Source organism: Armigeres subalbatus, chromosome 2 (genome assembly GCF_024139115.2).
Source record: "Armigeres subalbatus isolate Guangzhou_Male chromosome 2, GZ_Asu_2, whole genome shotgun sequence".
In the NCBI taxonomy this organism is placed as follows: domain Eukaryota; kingdom Metazoa; phylum Arthropoda; class Insecta; order Diptera; family Culicidae; genus Armigeres; species Armigeres subalbatus.
The window spans coordinates 211,377,513-211,397,904 of record NC_085140.1 but is presented as its reverse complement, the minus strand read 5'-3'; the positions used below and the strand labels follow the sequence as shown (position 1 = coordinate 211,397,904).

The window sequence follows — 20,392 nt, the reverse complement described above, 5'->3', positions numbered from 1 at the left end:
TTTTTGTCGCGACAAAATTCGAAGATGACATGACGAACTTTTTTGTCAATAACCATGACAACTATTCTAATCCGTCTGGTTGTGCAAAACCTTAGTCGTGATGGAGAGCGTCACACGACAACTATATCGTAACAAAATAAGTATGTGACAAGATTCAAAATGTCTTGTCGGAGCGAGGGACCAGTAGTACGCTGTATCGAGCTACGTTGGTTAGGTTTTGTTGTCCAGTTTGAGGTGACTGTTTTCTCTTTGGTTTTGTCGCATGGTTTTTCTGTATGAAGGTGACAAATCCCAGGCCTGGTCATAGCTACATTTATATGTTCTAGTCTGACACGTTCCGGGCAGTCTCTATTTGTGGGTAGATGGTTTCCACCACAGTTCCTGCATGTTTTTTTGCTGTTTTCCTCACATTGAGTGTGTTCTTCTGTGATATATTGTCCGCATGTTATGCAGTTTTTTTTTGCTTTTACAAGCTATGCTTTTGTGTCCTAACCTCCAGCATGAAGTGCAAATTCTTACTGGATAAACGTAATTTTCCGGTTTCTCGTGAACTCCGTAGATAGATATCATTCGCGGTAGTTCCGGTCCTTCAAACGTAATTTTAATGAATCGTGTGTCGATAAGGTTCGATTGTGGGTCTCGTGGGTCTTTGCGTCTTTTTATTCTTTCTATTCGAGTGATTTTTTTGTCGGAAATTGTGTTCTGGAAGATGTCTTTTCTGTGAGTGAGATTGGTATGTTTTTGAGTATTCCTGTCGTCTCAAGCAACATTCTTGGAATGAATGCTTTGTAGTTGTTGTTCTTGAGGGTTTGTGTCGAGTTAAGAATTTTTTCTGTGTCTTTTGGTGTTTTGTAAATGAGTTTGTACCTATACTGACCAGCTCGTTTGAGTTCAATGAACTGGTCAAGTCCTATGTCATGGAGGAATTTTCCTACTTCCATAGGTTCCAGCAGTTTTTCTCCTTCTTTGGTTGAAATTGGTTCAATGAATAGTACATCATGTTGCTTATTTTGGATCCAGTTAATTTGTTTTTCTTTATTTTCATTTCTCAGATAGTTGTTTTTTTGTCTTTTGTGTTATTTTGGTTAGTGTTTGTTGTTTGTTCATTTGTGTGTTTATCTTGATTTTGGTCTTGTGATCTTGTATTGTATTGTGTTTTTGTTGTTTTTTGTAGTTTGCTTTGTTTGTCTTGTTGCTCATTGTTTTCGCGTCTTTTGCGTTGAGCGTATTCTTTTTGTGTTTGTTGTTCAGGGAATCCTGTGAATAGATCTTATTCGTCTGTGTGGGGTAAACTGGTCTCCATCCATACCTTACCTTTGTCTGGTGGTAGCTTTGGATCGTCTGTCTGTGATGCCGCCATGCATGGGGCAGGGATGGAATGCTCCTCAGAGCGAATCAGGAGAAGAAAAAAAATGCTCACTGCTCTCGACACACGAATCTTTGCTCGTCTCTTTTGCACTTTTGCGTTTCTCTCTTTTTCGGGTAGCTCCGAAATATATTCATTTCTCAATGATAACTAAATGGTTTGACTCAATGAGGTGAGGAAAAAGTTGCTCATTGAGTATCTTTGAGCCTCTTTCCGACGGATGGAATTGGTGGTGGCGAATACATTTATGATAATTAGTTGGCTAATCTAACGGTAGCCAGTAAGTTATTGTATTTATCGTGTTTGCTTAGTAAAAAATAAACAATTCAATCACTGTCATAATGCGTGTTTAGGACTGTTCCATTTAGTTTTTACACGTTGAAGACATTGAAGGAACTTACTAATTTTCATTCAAAATTGAAGCAGTCGAACAAATCTTGTATTAATTGGTCAAAACGGTATACACTGAAGTCGCTTTTCATGCGGTTTGATATGAGGCTTCCTTTTTATGCGGATTTTGGGTCTCATGCGTTTTAACGCGTTTACACAATATTTTAAAGAAGGTCTTGGTGCCTTTATGCCACTAAGATCAAGGAATCGCTTCCTGGCCCTTACCTTTTCATCTTCTTTAATCATCATCATCATCATCATCATCATCATCTTCATCTATCTATATAAAAATGAGTTTGTATTTCCTTTGAGGCAAATCATGAACGGATGGACCGATTTGCAAGATTTCCTTACTAATCGATTCGTTTTGAGGTCAGCTGTGTTTATATGTATGAAAAGATAGAGCATTTTGCTGGCAAAGTTGAACAAATGTAAAAATAGTACGTTATGGTGAGTTCTGAAGAAATCTATAAGCTTGAACGGAAATCGATCTAGAGGGCGACGCCTCAATCAACTAATCGGTTGACAGTTAGGTTAAAATAAAAACAACCCGAGCAAGATCGGGCAGGTTCGACTAGTCTTTATATTAAAATGAGTTAGCGAGTTTGAGAACGAACGGATGGACTGATTTGCAAGATTTTCTCACTAATCGAATCGTCTTGGGATCAGCTGTGTGTGTACATACTAATAGTTGTTCAATTTGCCGGGGAAAGTTGAGAAGTTGTCTAAATGCAACGGTTTCATAAGAAAGCCATCAAGCTCGAACTGAAATCGATCTAGAGTGCGACGCCTCAATCAACTGAATGATTGACATATCACAAATAAAACCCGAGCAAGATCGGGCAGGTTCGCCTAGTAGGTATAAGATAATTTCGTCAATAATCTCTTTGCATTTCAAATTGTAATTGCTAACCAGATAAATGGAGAATTGGCTACATACTGCCTGTTGCTTAGACGCAGTAAATAATTAATGTAAACATAGAATGGTGTTCTTTTCTACCCGTTCATGCATGCTATACACGGTTCCTATTCTCATGCTGGTCTCATAAAGGTACGAATGTGCGAGGCTGTTGTGCTGGTAGCGATGGTATGACAGAAGTGTGCTCTGTACGTTCAGTTGGAAAGAACAACAAAAATGATGCTCCTCAAAGAGACACATTGAGACAAACGGTTTCTCTCAAAGAGAGCAGCTCCTCATTTTTCCTACAACGAAGAGCATCTTTTTTCTATGTTTTGATCATGTCCGTGATGTTTTGTTGCTCATTTTTGATGAACATTTTTTTGCTCATTGAGCTCATTGTGCGAGTAAATTCCAAGCCTGGCCTGGGGTCAACCAAGCATGGGACTAGCGTCACCTAACATTTACAACTTATAAACTAACACTTATTGACTGAAATTTTACTCTATCTAACTATTTACAATTTAAATTTTTAGGAAAATGATTAATTAAACGAGATGAAAAAACTATAAAGAATTAGAGGTTAAGAAATTTTTTTTTTGTTTCGCCGACGCGGTTTATATAGACGCTTCACTACACTTGACTTTTGGCTCGTGTTTCGCTTTTGTAGTCCGCTCCGAACGACGGTTTGAGAGGAAGTGATGTTGCTGTTTGATGAACTATCAAATAATGTCAAATGACACTGGTACGGAATGCAGCCACCAAAATATAAACCGAAAATAGTACCCGATGTGAAAAAGGGTGACTTAAGTAAAAAGAACAGCCTATTTGCAAATGAAAGCAAAATCATATTAAAATTTGTAATTTTTATGGTTATTACCCTTGTTCTTTACGCGCTTTCGTCCGAACGCGCTTTCGAACGAAAGCTGATGCGCATTTTCGTTTACGCCAGCAAAATCAAATGGGGGAACGATTCGAACGAACTGCATTTATTCGAAAGTTTCGTTCGTCCGTAAACAAGAATAGGGGTGTATATACTATTTCCCAGAAAACTTATCCGCAGAATTTACAGTTTCCCCAGAGAACCAGAGAACATAATAGCATTTATCCTGATGAACTGGATGTGCCAGGGCCATTATGATAATTGTTAGAAACTATAGTTTCAAATACGCTGGGCCTTATGGCATAATAGTGCTGTCCAATGAGAGCTTGAAGTAGCTCGAAGTTTCTCCCTGTCCTGCTCATGCCCATTTGTTGACAAAAAAGAACGAGTAGAACGGGAACAACTTCGAGCTACTTCGAGCTGCTCATTGGACAGCACTAATGAGTGTGGTCAAAACAGAAAGAGCAACTATATTGCCACCAATTTTCCAATGTTTCTGAACTGTTTAGTGTATATCAAACATACATTTGACTTTAATACCATGTCAACATTGTGTCCTATTGTTGTTTTTGTTAATTTATGGTTTATATTCATCTGCCTTATAAAGTGTTAAAAAACGCATTTTCCCGGCATAAGGAAAATAAGCATAAGAGGATGATATTTTTTTCTTTTTACGGCATTAGTTCGGAAAAAGGTAACAAAGTTCTTTTGAAGCACGCGTTTGCCAGAAAAAAAAATACGTGAATGATTTCTTCTAAAGAAGCGACCATTTATGCCATTCGGTCAAAGGTGTGAATGTAATAAGGTACATTTTTTCAATGATTGATTTAGGTTTATAGAAACCAAATCTGTTTTCTTGATTGTAGAAATCTATTAAAAGGTATGAAAAAAAAATTCTGGGTTATTATTCATTCTGGAAAATGGTTTTCTGGGATATGTTATAGAATCATTTTCAAAAATGCCGATAGTAATAATAATGAAATTTATGAAGGGATTTTTTCCTAGAAAACGCTATTTTTAATCAACTATGCCAAACGGCTGTTATCCCAAATTATTTTATGCCAAATTGATTTATGCCTAATGGCGAACTCCCGGCAGTGTTAGTGGCGAGTGCAGCTTTGATGAGAGTTATCTATTTATTGATGAGTTGAGAGCAGCTAACAATTGGTTGGGTTGCAGCATGCGTGAAATAATAAAAATTACAGTTGTGCGTTGCTTGCGTATTAAGTGGTATGCTCTTGAAAACGCGAGTACTTTTAAATTTGGATTCCGTGATGCTTGGTGAGTTTTGAGTCTAGAATAACTTCCAGATCCTTAACTTGATCGACTCGTTCAAGTTCTGTGTCATACAAGGTATACTCGTGAATTATTGCTTCACTTTTCCGCGAGAAATAGATTACCGAACATTTAGATGGGTTTCCATTCGGTTTAGCACGCACCAACTTTCAAAGGCATCCAGTTAGCGTTGCAGAGAGTGACAAACTACAGTTTGAGGTCTTCTGCGTTGGAGAGCCGTGGTCCCTTGATTGTCAGAATGGCGTCGTTGAAAAGATCAGAAAGATCAGTGGTCCTTGGTGACTGCCCTGAGGAATGCCTGAGGCAGCGGCAAAATGGTTCAACTGATGATCTCCAAAAACCACGGTAAGGCTGCGACCGGTTAAATACGCAAGAGAGAATCATTGATTCCGAGAAGATCTAGTCTGGCAATAGCTATGCGGTGATTAAATTTGTCAAAGGTTGCTGCTAGGTCGGTATAAATAACGTCCGTTAGACTGCGAGCCACCATGCTGCTGTTGATGTAGGAGGTGAGGCCAGGGATTGAATCCTAATAAGAATGATCAAGTCTCTCACTTATCATCTCTGTATACATATACGATATGTAGCATTCCGCGAGAGACTTTTTTCACCTGCTGTTATGATAGAAAACTGATTCGGAAGGCTATACTGCCGTTCTTCGCATAATTGTCCCATGTACATAGGAAATCCCAGCAAACATGGGACAAATATGCGTATGACGGCAGTATACTCCATGATAAATTTCTTTTAAAAAGCTCCAAATGCGGGAGCACTAGCTCTGATGATGCATTTCAACTTGTTCTATACAGCTGTGAAGTAACCAACAAGAAATGAGCGAAAACAAAGCGAGATTCACCATTTTTCTGTGGGGGCTGCCTATCCGATTCTGTTTTTTCACACTTGGATATACAAGTTTGATAGATTTGTTACCATGGCTTGTTATGATTCGGAATAGCTTTTGCCTCTCTTTTATCGTTGTTCGTTATCTATTGAAAGCGATTTCTGCAAGCCCTGGGTAAGACACAAAATATTTGTGGCAGTGGACCGTCCGGGCATAAATCCATGTTGTAGGTCGTCACTAATGTAAGGTTTATAATGCGCGAGTAGAGGTTCCATGATAACTGGTCCGAACAACTTGGCGACAGCTGACAGTGAGGTAATACCACGGTAATTTGTAACGTCCCGTCTGTTACCTTTCTTATGACCAGGGAAAATGTGCGCTATCTTCCAACAAGACGAAAACAATTTCGAGTAACGGTGTGATAATGCCATCGATGTGCGTTTTCAGAAATACGGAAGGAATTCCATATAGTCCGGGGTTGTAGTTGATATCAACCCTGCTCATAGTTTTGCGGAGATAGGAACGGTGCTCACAGCATTTCGTATTTTGTCTTCTGATAATCTTTCATTACTGAAAATACTGGCGAAATTTTCAGCAAACAGTCTACTGATGTCCTGAGAGACGCCAAATTTCCGTTAAGCGTCATTCGTGAAGGAAGACCAAATTCATTTCGTTGCTCTTTCACGTACTTCCAGAACTTTTTAGGATGCGTTTTCAGCTTCCTTTGCAGTCCATGCTGATACTGCGAGATGCAACTTTTGGCAGTCAGCTTGTATGCGTGATTGATTTGTGCGTAGTACCGTTTCAGTGACAATGTACCATACGGCACTTTGAAAACTTCCGCAACATCAACAGGCTGTATTGGACGCTTTTTTATACGACTTCAGTCGTCGCAGACCACTTGTTTGCCACGGTGCGTGGATGGGTTATGCTTCACTATGTTTGGAACATGTCTGTCAACGATATATGACAGTACATGAGAGAACGTTTTAGCTGCTCGGTCGATGTCGTCATGGTCCAGAATATTATCCCAGTCTAAACTAGATATGAGATTTGAGATACTGCATGCACTGAGAATGCACAATGTAGAGTATGATGGTGGTTAACTAGTTTTACCAGAGGTGATGGAGCCTCGCATATGAACGGCGCGACAACATAGTACTACTACGTACTACGAGTACTAAGTACTAAGTACTACGAGTCCATCATACAAATAATTAGCTTCTGAATTAAGTTAAGTATTGGCAAACGAGTCAAACAATGAATAAATGTTCGACTACCTCCATTATGAGGATGATACATATACTTAAACATGATAACAGAGTGTAAGAAAATTTGAACCATGAAAATGTTATAAGCTAAGCCTTTTGAATCCAAAATTGTCAATACACTCTACATTGAATACTTACATTTTCTACACGCCTTCTCCTCTTGGATACTGTGTGCGGTGGATCGGTATGACTTTCTATGTGCCTCACCCATTCGGCAGGAACGGTAAACGTCTCACTGCACAGTTCACATGTCAGTGGAGAGTAGACTTGTTCCTGTCCATCTTGTCCCTCTGCACTACCTGTTTCTCTTATTTCAACTTTAACCATCGGCATATCAGACTTTTCAATACTGATCTCTTCTGCATTGACATCTGCCCATTCTACGGGTTCCTCTTTCACGTTCAGGAAATTCAATTCTTCCGGCATAGCATGCTGACCGGAGCCGGTAGCATACGTGCTTTCTACATTTGATGATGACGGTTTGACTGCGGAGATTTTGGTTGCGCTAAGCTGGCGGCATGCCTGCTGATTAGTTTCCTGAAAAGGTCGCTTTTGATTTTGCACTTTGCCCCCTCTATCACCTGGGTCGATAGCCACATGCTTGTTTACATTGATCAATGGTGCAGACGAACTAGCGGCCGTTTGAGCAGTTTGACTAATTCCATGACTCTTGGTCATGTTTGTGACAATAACAGGGCTATCGTGGATGGGATTCTGAGCAATTCGAGGCTCCTGCAAAGGAATACGATCCACCGAAATGCGTTCCGATCGATGACGAGCATCAGCGGCATCTTTTGATGAATGTTGCTCACTATTCGCTGACGCCTCGGTTTGATTTCGCCACAGTCCCCGAATTTTCAGAATGTCTCCACTGCGTAATACTTCATTGAGGATGTCGACCGACACGGTTGACTCTCCGGTATACATGTATTGAATCAATGTCTGGATGGCGCGCTTGGTTATTTCCGGAGGAAGTACAATGTACATCATTGCATTCGATGGGATTGAACTTCTGTCGAAGATGTTGGCGAAATACTAAAAAAGGAACAATATTTTGTTTAGATATTGAATCGTTGAGTGTAATCACAAGTTTGCAGTATCAATTTTTAATGACAATATGTTTTATCTTCGTTGGGAATAAAACAAAACAAAGTAAAGCGATCTTATCAATTTATGAATATTAGAGAAATGGCTAGAACAGAAATGACTAGAGAATCAAGTAAAAATGTGAGTCCACAAATTGAGGCAGGAGCTGAAAGATACACTTAATGAATTTGATGAATTTTGGTTTTTGATGGAGAAATGAGATGAAGTCCAGGAGCAGTTCCCCTACGAGATAGTAAAACAAATGTTTGTGGTAGACATTGCTTTAAAAAAATCGAATTAATTTAAATATAGGTAGAAATAAACATAAGATAGAAGCAATGAAAAACAAATAATAAGAAATGAAAACAATTGAGGAAATGATAAACTGCGGAATAGTTTATCGGGAATGTTGTAATCCTAGCAATTCAACTCACCGTACTGGAAGTACCCAACACCAACTTGTGCGCAAGTATTGTAAAATTCTCATCGCTATTGCAGGTTATCAGCGTAACGTCAGCATATCGGTCGTTCCTAGAAAATAAATTTTTAATTATTATGTATCGATGTAACGACACTAAGCAGCATGTTCAAGTACTTATAGAGACACGAAATTGACGAGTTGAGATTCTGTTGATGTGAATGCCACTTCAGTTGATATTTTTCCGCGCAAGATCCCGAAGTTTGAGAATCTGTTTCTCCTGTAAATAAGGGACATTAGTATGAATGGTATAATAAAAATAGCATAGTTTGCAAAAAGGTGGAATTGCATTCAAAACGTACGATAAATATTCGCTTTTTCATAATCCTGTGACTCAGCGATGGTATGGCCTACCACAGATGATATTCTTAATGCAGAATAAGTACCCATGTTTTGTTCATTGACATTCATGTCAGGTTCCGGCGAATTGTCCCTAACAATAATAGGACTGCTACCTGGTATTTCAATTTCCTTCACCCCCGCTGGATCACAAAGATCAAGAATGGCCTTGACGGTTTGTTGTGATGAGGACGAGGAAGATGCATTCAAAGACTCGACGTTAGGTTTGACATCCAGCTCTTCCTCTACAGAGTCATTCGAGTTCAAAAAGTCCAGTTCGGGAATACAATGAAGCTCCTCTTCGCTGCTATCATCGCTTCCATCGGAATAAGTGTCCATCCAAAGTTTCAATGTTTTGCTCTTCGCTTGATGGGAAACTTCTTTCGTATGCTCAATAGTTGCCGCTGCTAAGCGGTTGAAATCCGAAAAACCTCGTTTTCCCCATGTATCAAAATCGCTGGTGTTGAACAGCAGACACGGCCAGCAATAGAGCTTTTGGCTTTTGTCACATTGCGTCATCCAAGGCAACACATTGAAATTGGGAAACAAAACGGATATAGTATTCGGCGGTCTACCAGCTTTTACAATGCGGTGCTGAGAATCTTTCCCCAATGATGCGAATGGTATTTTGGTCAATGTACAGACAATGCAGTGATACGTTGAATTGCCGGATGCCATCTCGACCGCAAGCTGTATTTGAAAACAATCCATTAGTAAGGTCGTTTAATGTCTCTTTCTCGTCATTATCACAACAGGGTGCCTTTACTGCCATTGCGAATTCTTACAAGTACACATAGCTTCAACCCTTAACCCCAACACATACTTGCAATGCATTCTGCGTCCTGCACCTCGTCGTCGTCTACCAGCTCAACCATCACATCGGAGTGCCGAATTATATCGACATCATCGTTATCATGGGCATCTTCTCCGTTCAACTCCTCCGGGTAATGGCTTAACTGGAGCGGTACTGGAACGTCCGGAGGAAAGTCTATTTTGCTGCGCAATGTCGTGAAATTTGGTATGGGTAACCGTTCAGGCAAAATTTTGTGTTCATCTGAGGCGTACACGTTATATTTCTCTATGTTCAGAATGTGTAGTTCTTGGTTTAGGTGAGTCTTCACCGAATTGCTGAAATTGCTTAGTCCGTCGAATCCCTTGTAACCCCAGGTGTCCGTTGGATCAGCCGAAAAGATGTGGCAAGGCCAGCAAAATAGTTTATTCTCAATGCCGCAACCGGACAGCCAGTTGTAGCGGAGATAGTTGTCTTTTTTGAAACGCCTGGTGAATGCCTTGCCCTTGTAGCGACACTCCTTCGACAGGCCTGGAAGCGGTGGAGTTGGGCGACCCTGTGCTATAATTTGGGCAATCGTGGACCCGTTCAGTGTGTCCAAAGGATTCTGCTTGAGTAGGCATATCGCACAGTGATAGTCGGAGAGATCAGGTTGCAGCATGATAGAAGCTGGAGAATTCAAGTAGGTATGCTAGTAACTATTCAATTTGGTTCTTTTTAATATACATTTTTTTGAACTGGATTGTATCGTTAAATTGATTTTTTTTATGTTTCTACTGTCAATAAGAAAACTATAGATGAATGAAAAGCATTAGCTGGTTTCCTACCCACCGCAGCGGCATGACGCTGATTTCTATGCTCGAATTTGTATGAGAAAAAGCACCTAAAGCAAATTTCCCGAAAAGTAAGAACGTTGCTGGGAACAATGTTTTTACCAAATAAAAAACAAGTGTGTGCTACTGCATATTCCTGTCTTTTTTCTAAATGGTCAAAGTCGCAAACGTAAACATTTGAATTTGATAATAAATCAAAACCAGTGAATGGTTTCCGACAACGAATCAAAGGCATTTTGATTAATTCTTTATCTGCAATTGCTCCAGTGCTGATTTATTTCGTCTCACTCATTTGAACGCTGAAGAGTAAATCTAGTTAGCCAATTTCCTTCTTTCATTTTTCAAGCCGTTTCAAATGGTTAGTGTCTCTCTTCATTTCAATAAAATAGCTGAATTTACTCTACACACAGGTCATTTTAATAACACTGATTAAGAAAATCTATTGAAGTGTTCAATAAAAATATTAACTGCAATGCCTTATTTTCTATTGACGAGAGCAACCGTTACAGCATAATCTTATATATAAAAATGATATGGTCTGTGTTCGTATCCGCATAACTCGAAAACGGCTGTATGGATTTTTTTCATTTCTTCAGCAGAAACATTCGTTATAGTTTCCGACGGGTTTATATGATATTTCCTCATGGGAAAATTACGAGTAAAGTTGAGCAAACCGTGAATAACTAAAATTGTGATTCCTATGCGAACTTTGCATGGGCAGTTCACAACGCACATTTTCGCCTACTATGCAGGACAACGTCTGCCGGGTCGACTAGTGGTATATAAAAGCTAAAGGCATCTCAAAGCAATCCTCGATACTACCTACGCTGCCGTACTCTGAGAAAGTGACGTAAGCGCCAAATTACAAAAGACATGTTTTCCATTTTTCTGTTAAAGAGCTCGATGAGTACTAGTCGTAAACACCATTTTTGTAAAATGGCATATACGTCACTTTTTAAAATATATATACAGTACGGCTATCAAACATTTTTTTGGTTAATTTTGATATTTTATTCTATAGGTGTTATTTGCCACATTTTTTTAAATTGTTTTTAAATACGGGGATTTGAGAAAAAATAATTTGGTGCCTTTATTGGTATTGATTTCAACTCAATATTGTATTTTGTTCTAAGTGAGACGTTCGTTTCTTTGTGCCTTCACGTGGGAGTACTATCAGATTCGTCAAATCGACATTAAAAACCCTTGCTTACAAAAGCAGATAAGTCGTTTTTTAAAATTTGGTATTGAATTTCTCATTTTTATTTTCAACAGGTATTCGCCTTTTTCTAGTCTATGATCTGATTCTTCACTTAACGTTTTTGCACAACTTACTTACTTACTAAAACCTGTGAGATCGCCTGGCTATAATATTGCCTGTGACATGATTGGCCCATTACCCTTTTCCTTTATACTTTTTGAGATAATTTGGCCATAAATTTTGAATCCATTATCCGATCCGGCAAATGTTCAATAGGAAATAGTGGGACAGGATTTTGGTTAAGGATAAGTACCTTAAAAATTGAGTGGGTTTTTTAGCACATTACATACATACATACACACTCACAGACATAACTTAGGTTCATTATCCTAAACATATAAAACAACGTATAAAGAGTCTAACTTTCAGTGTAACAGTTGAGAAAGTGATTGTTTACGTTTGTGACATAGGCCCATTACCCCTTATAGAACAATAATATTATTGTCATTCATCATTACAAATTTCAGCATTCTTTTACCGCGGACGAACAAATCAATTAAAAAAAATTAAGTCGAGTTACATTCGCAACGAAAGGCATCCCTGATTGAATTAGTTGATTGAGAACGACGAGAGAGGGCTGGTAATAGATTATCGATTTTTCTCCAGGCAGTGCAAAGCAATGCAATGCGTTGAATTCGAATGATGCTACTTACATTTTTCGACGCCCAGAAGCGCCCCTCAACCAGTCAATATTTAGATAGCCTTATATATTGCACCTTTATTACTTTAACGAACACTGAAATAACGTACAATACTTGAATTATACCGAAATTATTATTAGATTTGATATCGCGAACATATCAATGGAACGCCGTGAAGCTGCTACAGTCTGCGAATGAAAAAGTGATTGTTTGACATCCGCCTCTCCATACAAAGGTACATGGTAGATCAATGAGGTTGTCTCGCTTGGAGTATACATCATTCACAGTGAGTAGTAAAAATATTATGGCCAGGTGATCTTACAAGTTTTTAAGTTAGTCGTACAAAAACGTTACATAAGAAATCAGATCGTAGACTAGATAAAGATGAATAACTGTTGAAAATAAAAATGAGAAATTAAATAGGATATATGGCTCAAACCTTAGCCCATTATGCTGTGGTTGAGCACATTTATCGATTTAAATATTCATATATTGAAGATCTAACCGAAATTATGCCACCAAACGGCTTTCTTACTTTTGCTTATTATGCTAAGTAGTGAAAAACAACAATAATTGTTCACAATCTATTATTTAATCCATCAAAAGTTTCGTGCGAAATGGACTTTATGTTCGGCCAATTATCCTAATCTCGGCTCTATTGTTGCATGCTTTTTCAGCTGGTGCATTATTCACTGTAATCGTTTGTATAAGCCGTAAGGTAGGCAATTATAATGTGCTGGTTCAAGTGAAAAGTGTCAGCCGTATTTTGGCAACGAGTGTTCTAATATTGTTCAAAATAGTTTTGGTTAATTACGTCACTATACTAATGAAAATAGTGAATTTATTATGAATGCTAAAATAGTGTGATTGTTATCCGTTCACCAAATGTGCGAAAAAAGGTAAGTCCATTCCAAAAACTACATTATTGGGCAAAAAAAATCTCTTGCACTGCCTGCCTACTTAAGTGGTTGCTAACAAACCGAGTCAAAGCAATTTTTCACGCAGGTTGGTGCTTTGATGTTGCACGAAGAAGAAGAATCAGAAAGATGATAATCGAAAAAATCTCCACGGGAAACCATACGAAGAAGTTTTTAAAACTCTTCTCAAAAATTCTAAAAACAATTTAATTAAAAACGGTAAGCAGTACGGGGTTGGACTTTTCTTCTACTGTATAATAAACACAATATTTCAATTCAAAATTGTATTTTCTGATATTATACTTAATACACAGTAAAAGAAAAGTCCAACCCCGTACTACTTACCGTTTTTAATTAAATTGCTTTAAGAATTTTTGAGAAGAGTTTTAAAAACTTCTTCGTATGATTTCCGTGAAGATTTTTTCGACTATCATTTTTCTGCTTCTTCTTCTTCGTGCAACGTCAAAGTACCAATTGCGTTTATCAAATGAAGGCGTGCATGAATCTTGCGTAATATAAATAAAGTCAGCTTGATACACTTTTTCAAGAAAAGCATTGATAAATATTTCTCTACAAAACGATATATTATTGCTGAATCATTGATTAATTTGCGTGATGAGTCAACGTTGCATCCAGGCCTTACATTACATCCCGTTACCCTAGAAAATTTTTAAAACGACTTATCATAATTTGTAAAAAAGGATTCCAACATCGATTGAACGAATCTGATAGCACTCCCACGTAAGCCAACACCATCAATACGTATGCACCTATACTGCCGTGAATCGCATATCTGTCCCATCTTTGCTGGGTTTCCTATTCATATGGGACAAATATGCGATTCACGGCAGTATAGGTGAATGCTTCTGCTACCTTTCGATGATGTTGGTTTGCGGGGAAGTGCTATCAGATTCGTCAAATCGAAGTTTGAATCATTGTTTGCAAAAGCAGATACCGTGTGGTACCCTAATTTCGCGCACTTAAGATCTGACAAAGTTAAAACGTTCATTGAAAAACATCTAGTGGCCATTTGGGAACATTTGCTGTTATGTTACTTGTTCTTGACGGTGTACAACACTAAACATTGAGTGGCGACAAGAGGGTAAAATGGCGCAGCAGCTGGATGTAGCACATCCAACAGAAGAGCAACTAGGCGCAGCTTATCTCAAAGATGACTGAAAAGATATTCGATTATTTTTAGCAGCACCGCTACCACTAACCTAGCAAAGTTCTATGAGAAGTTAAACCGTTCACGTAAGAGCCACGTTCCATAATCTGACATGTGTAAGTACATTAACGGCAACCTTGTAATTCGGATGAGTTTGGGGTAACCCAGAGATGAAGGAAGCCCTACAAAGAGCACCAGAATGATAATGTTTCAGACGCAATGGCGGTATCGAAACACGATGGTGAGATTTGAGAGATTGTGGTTCTACCGCAGGAGTGGATGAGCTGGGCGATTATCGCGCAAGCAAATCACATAAGGTACTCTACCAAATGTTATGCCGTCGACTAGCACTAATTGCAAGAGAGTTCATGTGGAATCCATAAGCGAACTTTCTAACACGGATCAGGTGTTCGTCGTACGCCAGATATTGCAGAAATGTCTCGAATACAACATGCCCCACACATCACTTATTCATTGAATATCCCTGGCGGAGACAGAGACGGGGCACCGCACGATGCAATCACACTATTGTTCTTGCGCCAAGTGGTGCCCCACCAAATAACAACGGCTGCCGCCGCCAGTGTTGAATATGGTCAAGTCGGTTGGTCAAGACAACGATCGGTCGCTGTGCGTAGTTCGAGTTTTAGATGCATTCTCGAGTCACTTTAAAACGCGAAAGAGTTATGGAAAGGTGAAGATCTTTTGTACATGCTATTTAACATAGCTTCGGAGGGGCAAAGATTGACACGAGTGGTAAGATTTTCATCCGTCCGTTCCGTTTAACTATTTGGTGTTTCCGACATTGATATTATGGCACGTAGTGTCAGGCCATTTGGCCGAAGATCATTAGGCCGAATAGAAGAAAGTGAAAAATCAGAAGTTCTTCCTTCACCTTACCCTTTCTTCCTTCTCCCTTCTTGCATCTTCCTTCTCCTATCTGTCTTCTTTTTCTTTCTTCTTACTTTCGCTCTTCCATTTCTCTTCTTCCTTCTTTTTCTACTTTCTTCCTTTTTCTTTCTTCTTTTTTTTTTCTTTCTTCTTCCTTCTTTTTCCTTCCTGCATCCTTCTTCCCTTTTCCTTCTTCCTTCTTCTTTCTTCCTTATTCTTAATTCCTTTCACCTTCTTTCTTGCTCCTTCCACCCTCTTCCTTTTTCCTTCTTCCTTCTTCTTTCTTCCTTCTTCCTGCTTCCTTCTTCTTTCTTGCTCCTTCCACTTTCTTCCTGCTTCCTTCTTCCCTCTTCCTCCTTCCTTCTCCCTTTTTCCTCCATCCTTATCTCTTTTTCCTTCTTCCTTCCTTATTCTTAATTCCTTCCTCCTTCTTTCTTCTTTCTTGCTCCTTCCACCTTCTTCCATTTTTTCTCCCTTCTTTTTTTTCCTTCTTTCTTCTTTATTTATTTATTATCAGACTAAGGCCGGAGTGGCCTGTGCGGCACATAGAAGTCTTCTCCATTCAGCTCGGTCCATGGCTGCACTTCGCCAACCACGCAGTCTGCGGAGGGTCCGCAAATAGTCTTCCACCTGATCGATCCACCTTGCCCGCTGTGCACCTCACCTTCTTGTTCCCGTCGGATCGTTGTCGAGAACCATTTTCACCGGATTACTATCCGACATTCTGGCTACGTGCCCGGCCCACCGCAGTCGTCCGATTTTCGCGGTGTGAACGATAGATGGTTCTCCCAGCAGCTCATGCAATTCGTAGTTCATTCGCCTCCTCCACGTACCGTCCGTCATCTGCACCCCACCATAGATGGTACGCAACACTTTCCTTTCAAAAACTCCCAGTGCGCGTTGGTCCTCCGCGAGCATCGTCCAGGTCTCGTGTCCCTAGAGAACTACCGGTCTTATAAGCGTTTTGTAGATAGTCGGTTTGGTACGGCGGCGAACTCTATTCGATCGGAGCGTCTTATGGAGTCCAAAGTACGTACGATTTCCAACCACTTTGCGTCTCCGAATTTCTCTGCTGGTATCGTTATCGGCGGTCACCTCCGGCGGCTTCAACCACCTCGATTTAGTCACCACCGATAGAAACTCGTGGTGGGTGGCTTACATTGACCTCTCTTGAGCCTCTTCCTATCATGTACTTCGTCTTCGACGTGTTGATGACTAGTCCAATCCGTTTAGCTTCGCTTTTCAGTCTGATGTAGTCTTCTTCCATCCTCTCAAAGTTACGTGCTATGATATCAATGTCGTCGGCGAAACCAAATAACTGGACGGACTTCGTGAAAATCGTACCACTCGTGTCAATCCCTGCTCTTCGTCCAAAGCGATGTTGAATAGCAGACACGAAAGACCATCACCTTGCCGTAACCCTCTACGCGTTTCGAAGGGACTCGAGAATGCCCCTGCAACTCGAACTACGCACATCACCCGATCCATCGTCGCCTTGATCAACCGTATCAGTTTATCCGGAAATCCGTTTTCGTGCATTATTTCTTTCTTCCTTCTTTCTTCTTTCTTCCTTCTTCCTTATTTCTTTCTTCATTCTTCTTCCTTATTCTTTCTTCTTTCTTGGATCTTCATTCTGACTTCTTCCCTCATCCTTCTTCCTTTCTATTTCTTCCTTCTTTCTTCTTCGTTCTTCCTTCTTCTTTCGTCCTTCTTCCTTTGTCTTTCTTCCTTCTTTTTACTTTTTCCTTCTTCCTTCTTAATACTTCTTTCTTCCTTATTTCTGGTTCCCTATTCCTGCTACTTTCTTTCTTCTCCTTTTTTTCTTCTTTCTTTTTTTCCTTCTTCTTTCTTATTTTTTCCTTTTTCTTTCTTATTTTTTCCTTCTTCTTTCTTTTTTCCGTCTTCCTTCTGCCTTCTTCTTTCTTTCTTCTTCCTTCTTACTCTTCCTCCTTGCATCCTTCTTCCTTTTCCTTCTTCCTTCTTACTCATTCTCCTCGCATCCTTCTTCCTTTTCCTTCTTCTTTCTAATTTCTTTCTTTTTTTTCCTTCTTTCTTCTTCCGTTCTACTTCTTCCTCACTTCGATCTACTCACTTCTCAATCCCACACCTTATTCGGCCTAATGACCCAGCATCATCAACACGTCGAAGGCGAAGTATATACTACCCAATGAGCTAGACTTTACTAAGGTGGCGCAGATCAGCGCTGCGTGCCACCAGTCGTCTCTTTCCCTCTCCCGCTGATCCTATGCAACGCAAATAGTGACAAGTCTAGCTCCTTGTATACTACCGTCTTCGACGTGTTGATGACAACCTGTATATAATTGACGTTTATGCCAAATTACAACCTACATGTTTTTCGTTTTTCTGTAAACGAGTTCGATGATTACAATAGAGGTAATAAACTATAGAGGAAGATTGTCGCTGTCGTCACTGGCGAAACATCTTTTGCTGGTGAAGATAGGGCACTAAATGTCAACGAAGGAAAAATCAGTACGTTTTGACAGATAGGTACCCAACATGTTTGGGAACGAGAACAAAGGGAACCGCAGCGACAATCGTCCTCTATATTTTATTACCTCTATTATGAGTACTAGTCGTTAGTATCATTTTTTGGAAAATAACGTATACGTCACTTTTTTAAATTACGGTAACAGGAAGAGGCTTGTACTCTACTGTAGCGAATAATTTCAATATTTTACTATTAAAAATTAGGAGAATCGGTTGAAAAATCAAGACATGGCAGCCTTTCAAAGTGGCCTGGGGTCAAATTAACCCCAGATCGCAGACAAAAGATCAATAATACCGAGAATTAGGAATTGTATTATCATACAATTCGTATAGTCATAAAAATGAATTTCTGTCTGTCTGTCTGATCCTTATAGACTCGGGAACTACTGAATCGATCGTCGTGAAAATTTGTATACAGAGGTTTTTGGGGCCGAAAAGGTTCTTAAAATGGTTCGAGACCACTCCTGATTTTCGGCAAAATATTTACCGTATCTCAGCAACTGGAGCGTCCCTTTACTGGGATCTCGGCAAAAATCATGTTTCCTGAAACGCGGCGGTGCCCATCTCGAGGAAATAAAATGCTGAGATCTCGGCGAAAAAAAATGTGTAGGGTAGGATGGAGCAAGATTAGTCGCGTAATGCCTCACAATAAAAACATTTTGTTTTAAATTTTTAACATGGATCTATGAAAATAGCTCATCATAGGCTGTATGCTAAGGGTAAGAGATAACAAAAATTCCACTTATTTTATTTTGAGTTTTTACAGAAAAAATTAAATTCTTCTGTCAACGGGGCAAAATAGATCACCTTTGAATTCTGCAAACAATGTTGTTTATATTCATAATATTAGATTACACACAGATAGATAAGTTTATTACCAATAATTTAATTGAATAAAAAAACTTAAGCTTTTGATGATACATTTAAAAAAATCTTTATTTTCGTATGAAACAAGCCACCAATATATTGCTTTTCTTAAAAACAAAAAAATACATTTTGAATAAACAAATTAACACCATAATGCTCGAAAATAACATGAAACTGATTAATTCAGCAATGAAAAATATGTTTTCAATACGAACTATGTCGTTCAGTATGTTATGACTCATCTTGCCCCATTTACAAGTTCACGTTTGAATGTCTATTTCGTTCAATTTTTTTAGTCAGTACAACATCACCTACATTATATATGTATATCCAACAAATTTAATTCAAAGTTCAATAAATCATTCCAACAAATCTGTTTTTTTTTTCGAAAAATGTTCCTGGTACTTTTTACAATTAAAACCCATTTTCTCATATAGATGCTTCTAATTCAATTGGATATACCTCAACCCAAACAACGATTGGTGTCAATAAAACACTTATCCCGTCGACGACGGCGCAAAAATGGATCGAAAAATCGATACGCAGACTGTATAAGTTCCATCGCTGAAGAAAGCATGTTGACTCCACAGCGTGGCGTATCAACAAATCCAGACGCCAGCGAGAAATCAATAAATAGGTGCCTCAAAAATCGTCATCCACTTGCCTCGTTGCATGCAATTCCACCTTTGATGGATTATTATTGAACAATGTTATGGGATACTTACTTATATGTCTTTTGCAGAGATCCATTGTGTCTTATTTTAGAATTAATGTTGATGACCGCACTAAATATAAACCTTTCTTATATTTCGTCTTAACAAATCAACACTTGATGCCCCGAACTATATTTTCAATCTGTATCAAATCGTTAGCACAAGTTACAACTTCATTATTTAGCGACTAGAATGAACATGATTTAATCCCACATACATATCAGATAGCATGGCGTCTACCAGATTCTTCAATCAATAAATTGATTAACAATAACACGAACAGCACACCTATGGTATACAGTTGAGTCGCTTGACCGAACTTTGTTGAAAATCGATATTCTTTGTTATTGGACGAATGCTGTCAATATTGCACAAATTCACCGCGATTTGTATAACTTGATGAGCTATTCACATGAATGATGTGCATACAAGATGAGCAATATTATGCTTTGCCAAACCCATATTGTTTATAACACTACACATCGTACTGGTAATCAAATGCTACAATATTGTCATAAATCAACGGTAAGAACAGTAAGCAAGAGCTTCCTATCGAAAGGATATCCAATCGAGCACTGAAAGCATGCAATGCAATGTAGGGTCTTTCCCTATCCATAAGAAAGCATCAAACGTGGTAGACGCTGAGAGAAAGAAGAACAATTTAGGAGAGTATATTATGCAAATGATGTTGGTGGATTTCTCTGTTTACGCTTCCCTGGCGAAAAATCCCCGGTCTCTCAAAACATTTGAGAGTAAACCCGAACTGTATTCTCTGATATATCTGCATAGTGCATAGCACATATCAGTAAGGGTTGAAATTTTCCCGCTTTTTGATAGTTGTGATCCGTTTGACGCGGTAAGACGCGCGGCTACAAAGCAAGACCATGCTGAGGGTGGCTGGGTTCGATTCCCGGTGCCGGTCTAGGCAATTTTCGGATTGGAAATTGTCTCGACTTCCCTG

The 20,392-nt window shown here is 39.1% G+C and overlaps 1 protein-coding gene across 4 annotated transcripts in view; it reads right to left on the bottom strand.

Moving 5' to 3' along the window:
- Positions 1 to 19,991, bottom strand: part of LOC134211585 (GDNF-inducible zinc finger protein 1) — a 28,535-nt gene extending 8,544 nt beyond the window's left edge. The window contains exons 1-5 of one of the 4 annotated variants that reach the window (XM_062688594.1): positions 19,444 to 19,991; positions 9,672 to 10,307; positions 8,627 to 8,729; positions 8,466 to 8,562; positions 7,084 to 7,980 (exon numbers count right to left, since the gene is read on the bottom strand). In XM_062688594.1, the coding sequence (XP_062544578.1) occupies positions 7,084 to 7,980; positions 8,466 to 8,562; positions 8,627 to 8,729; positions 9,672 to 10,307; positions 19,444 to 19,468 (1,758 nt within the window). In that variant the 5' untranslated portion in view covers positions 19,469 to 19,991. Of the gene's footprint in view, positions 1 to 7,083; positions 7,981 to 8,465; positions 8,563 to 8,626; positions 8,730 to 8,811; positions 9,539 to 9,671; positions 10,308 to 12,382; positions 12,583 to 19,443 lie in introns of those variants that run through there. The other 3 variants (XM_062688593.1, XM_062688595.1, XM_062688596.1) reach the window with 3 other exon arrangements.
- Positions 19,992 to 20,392: the final 401 nt, after the last annotated feature.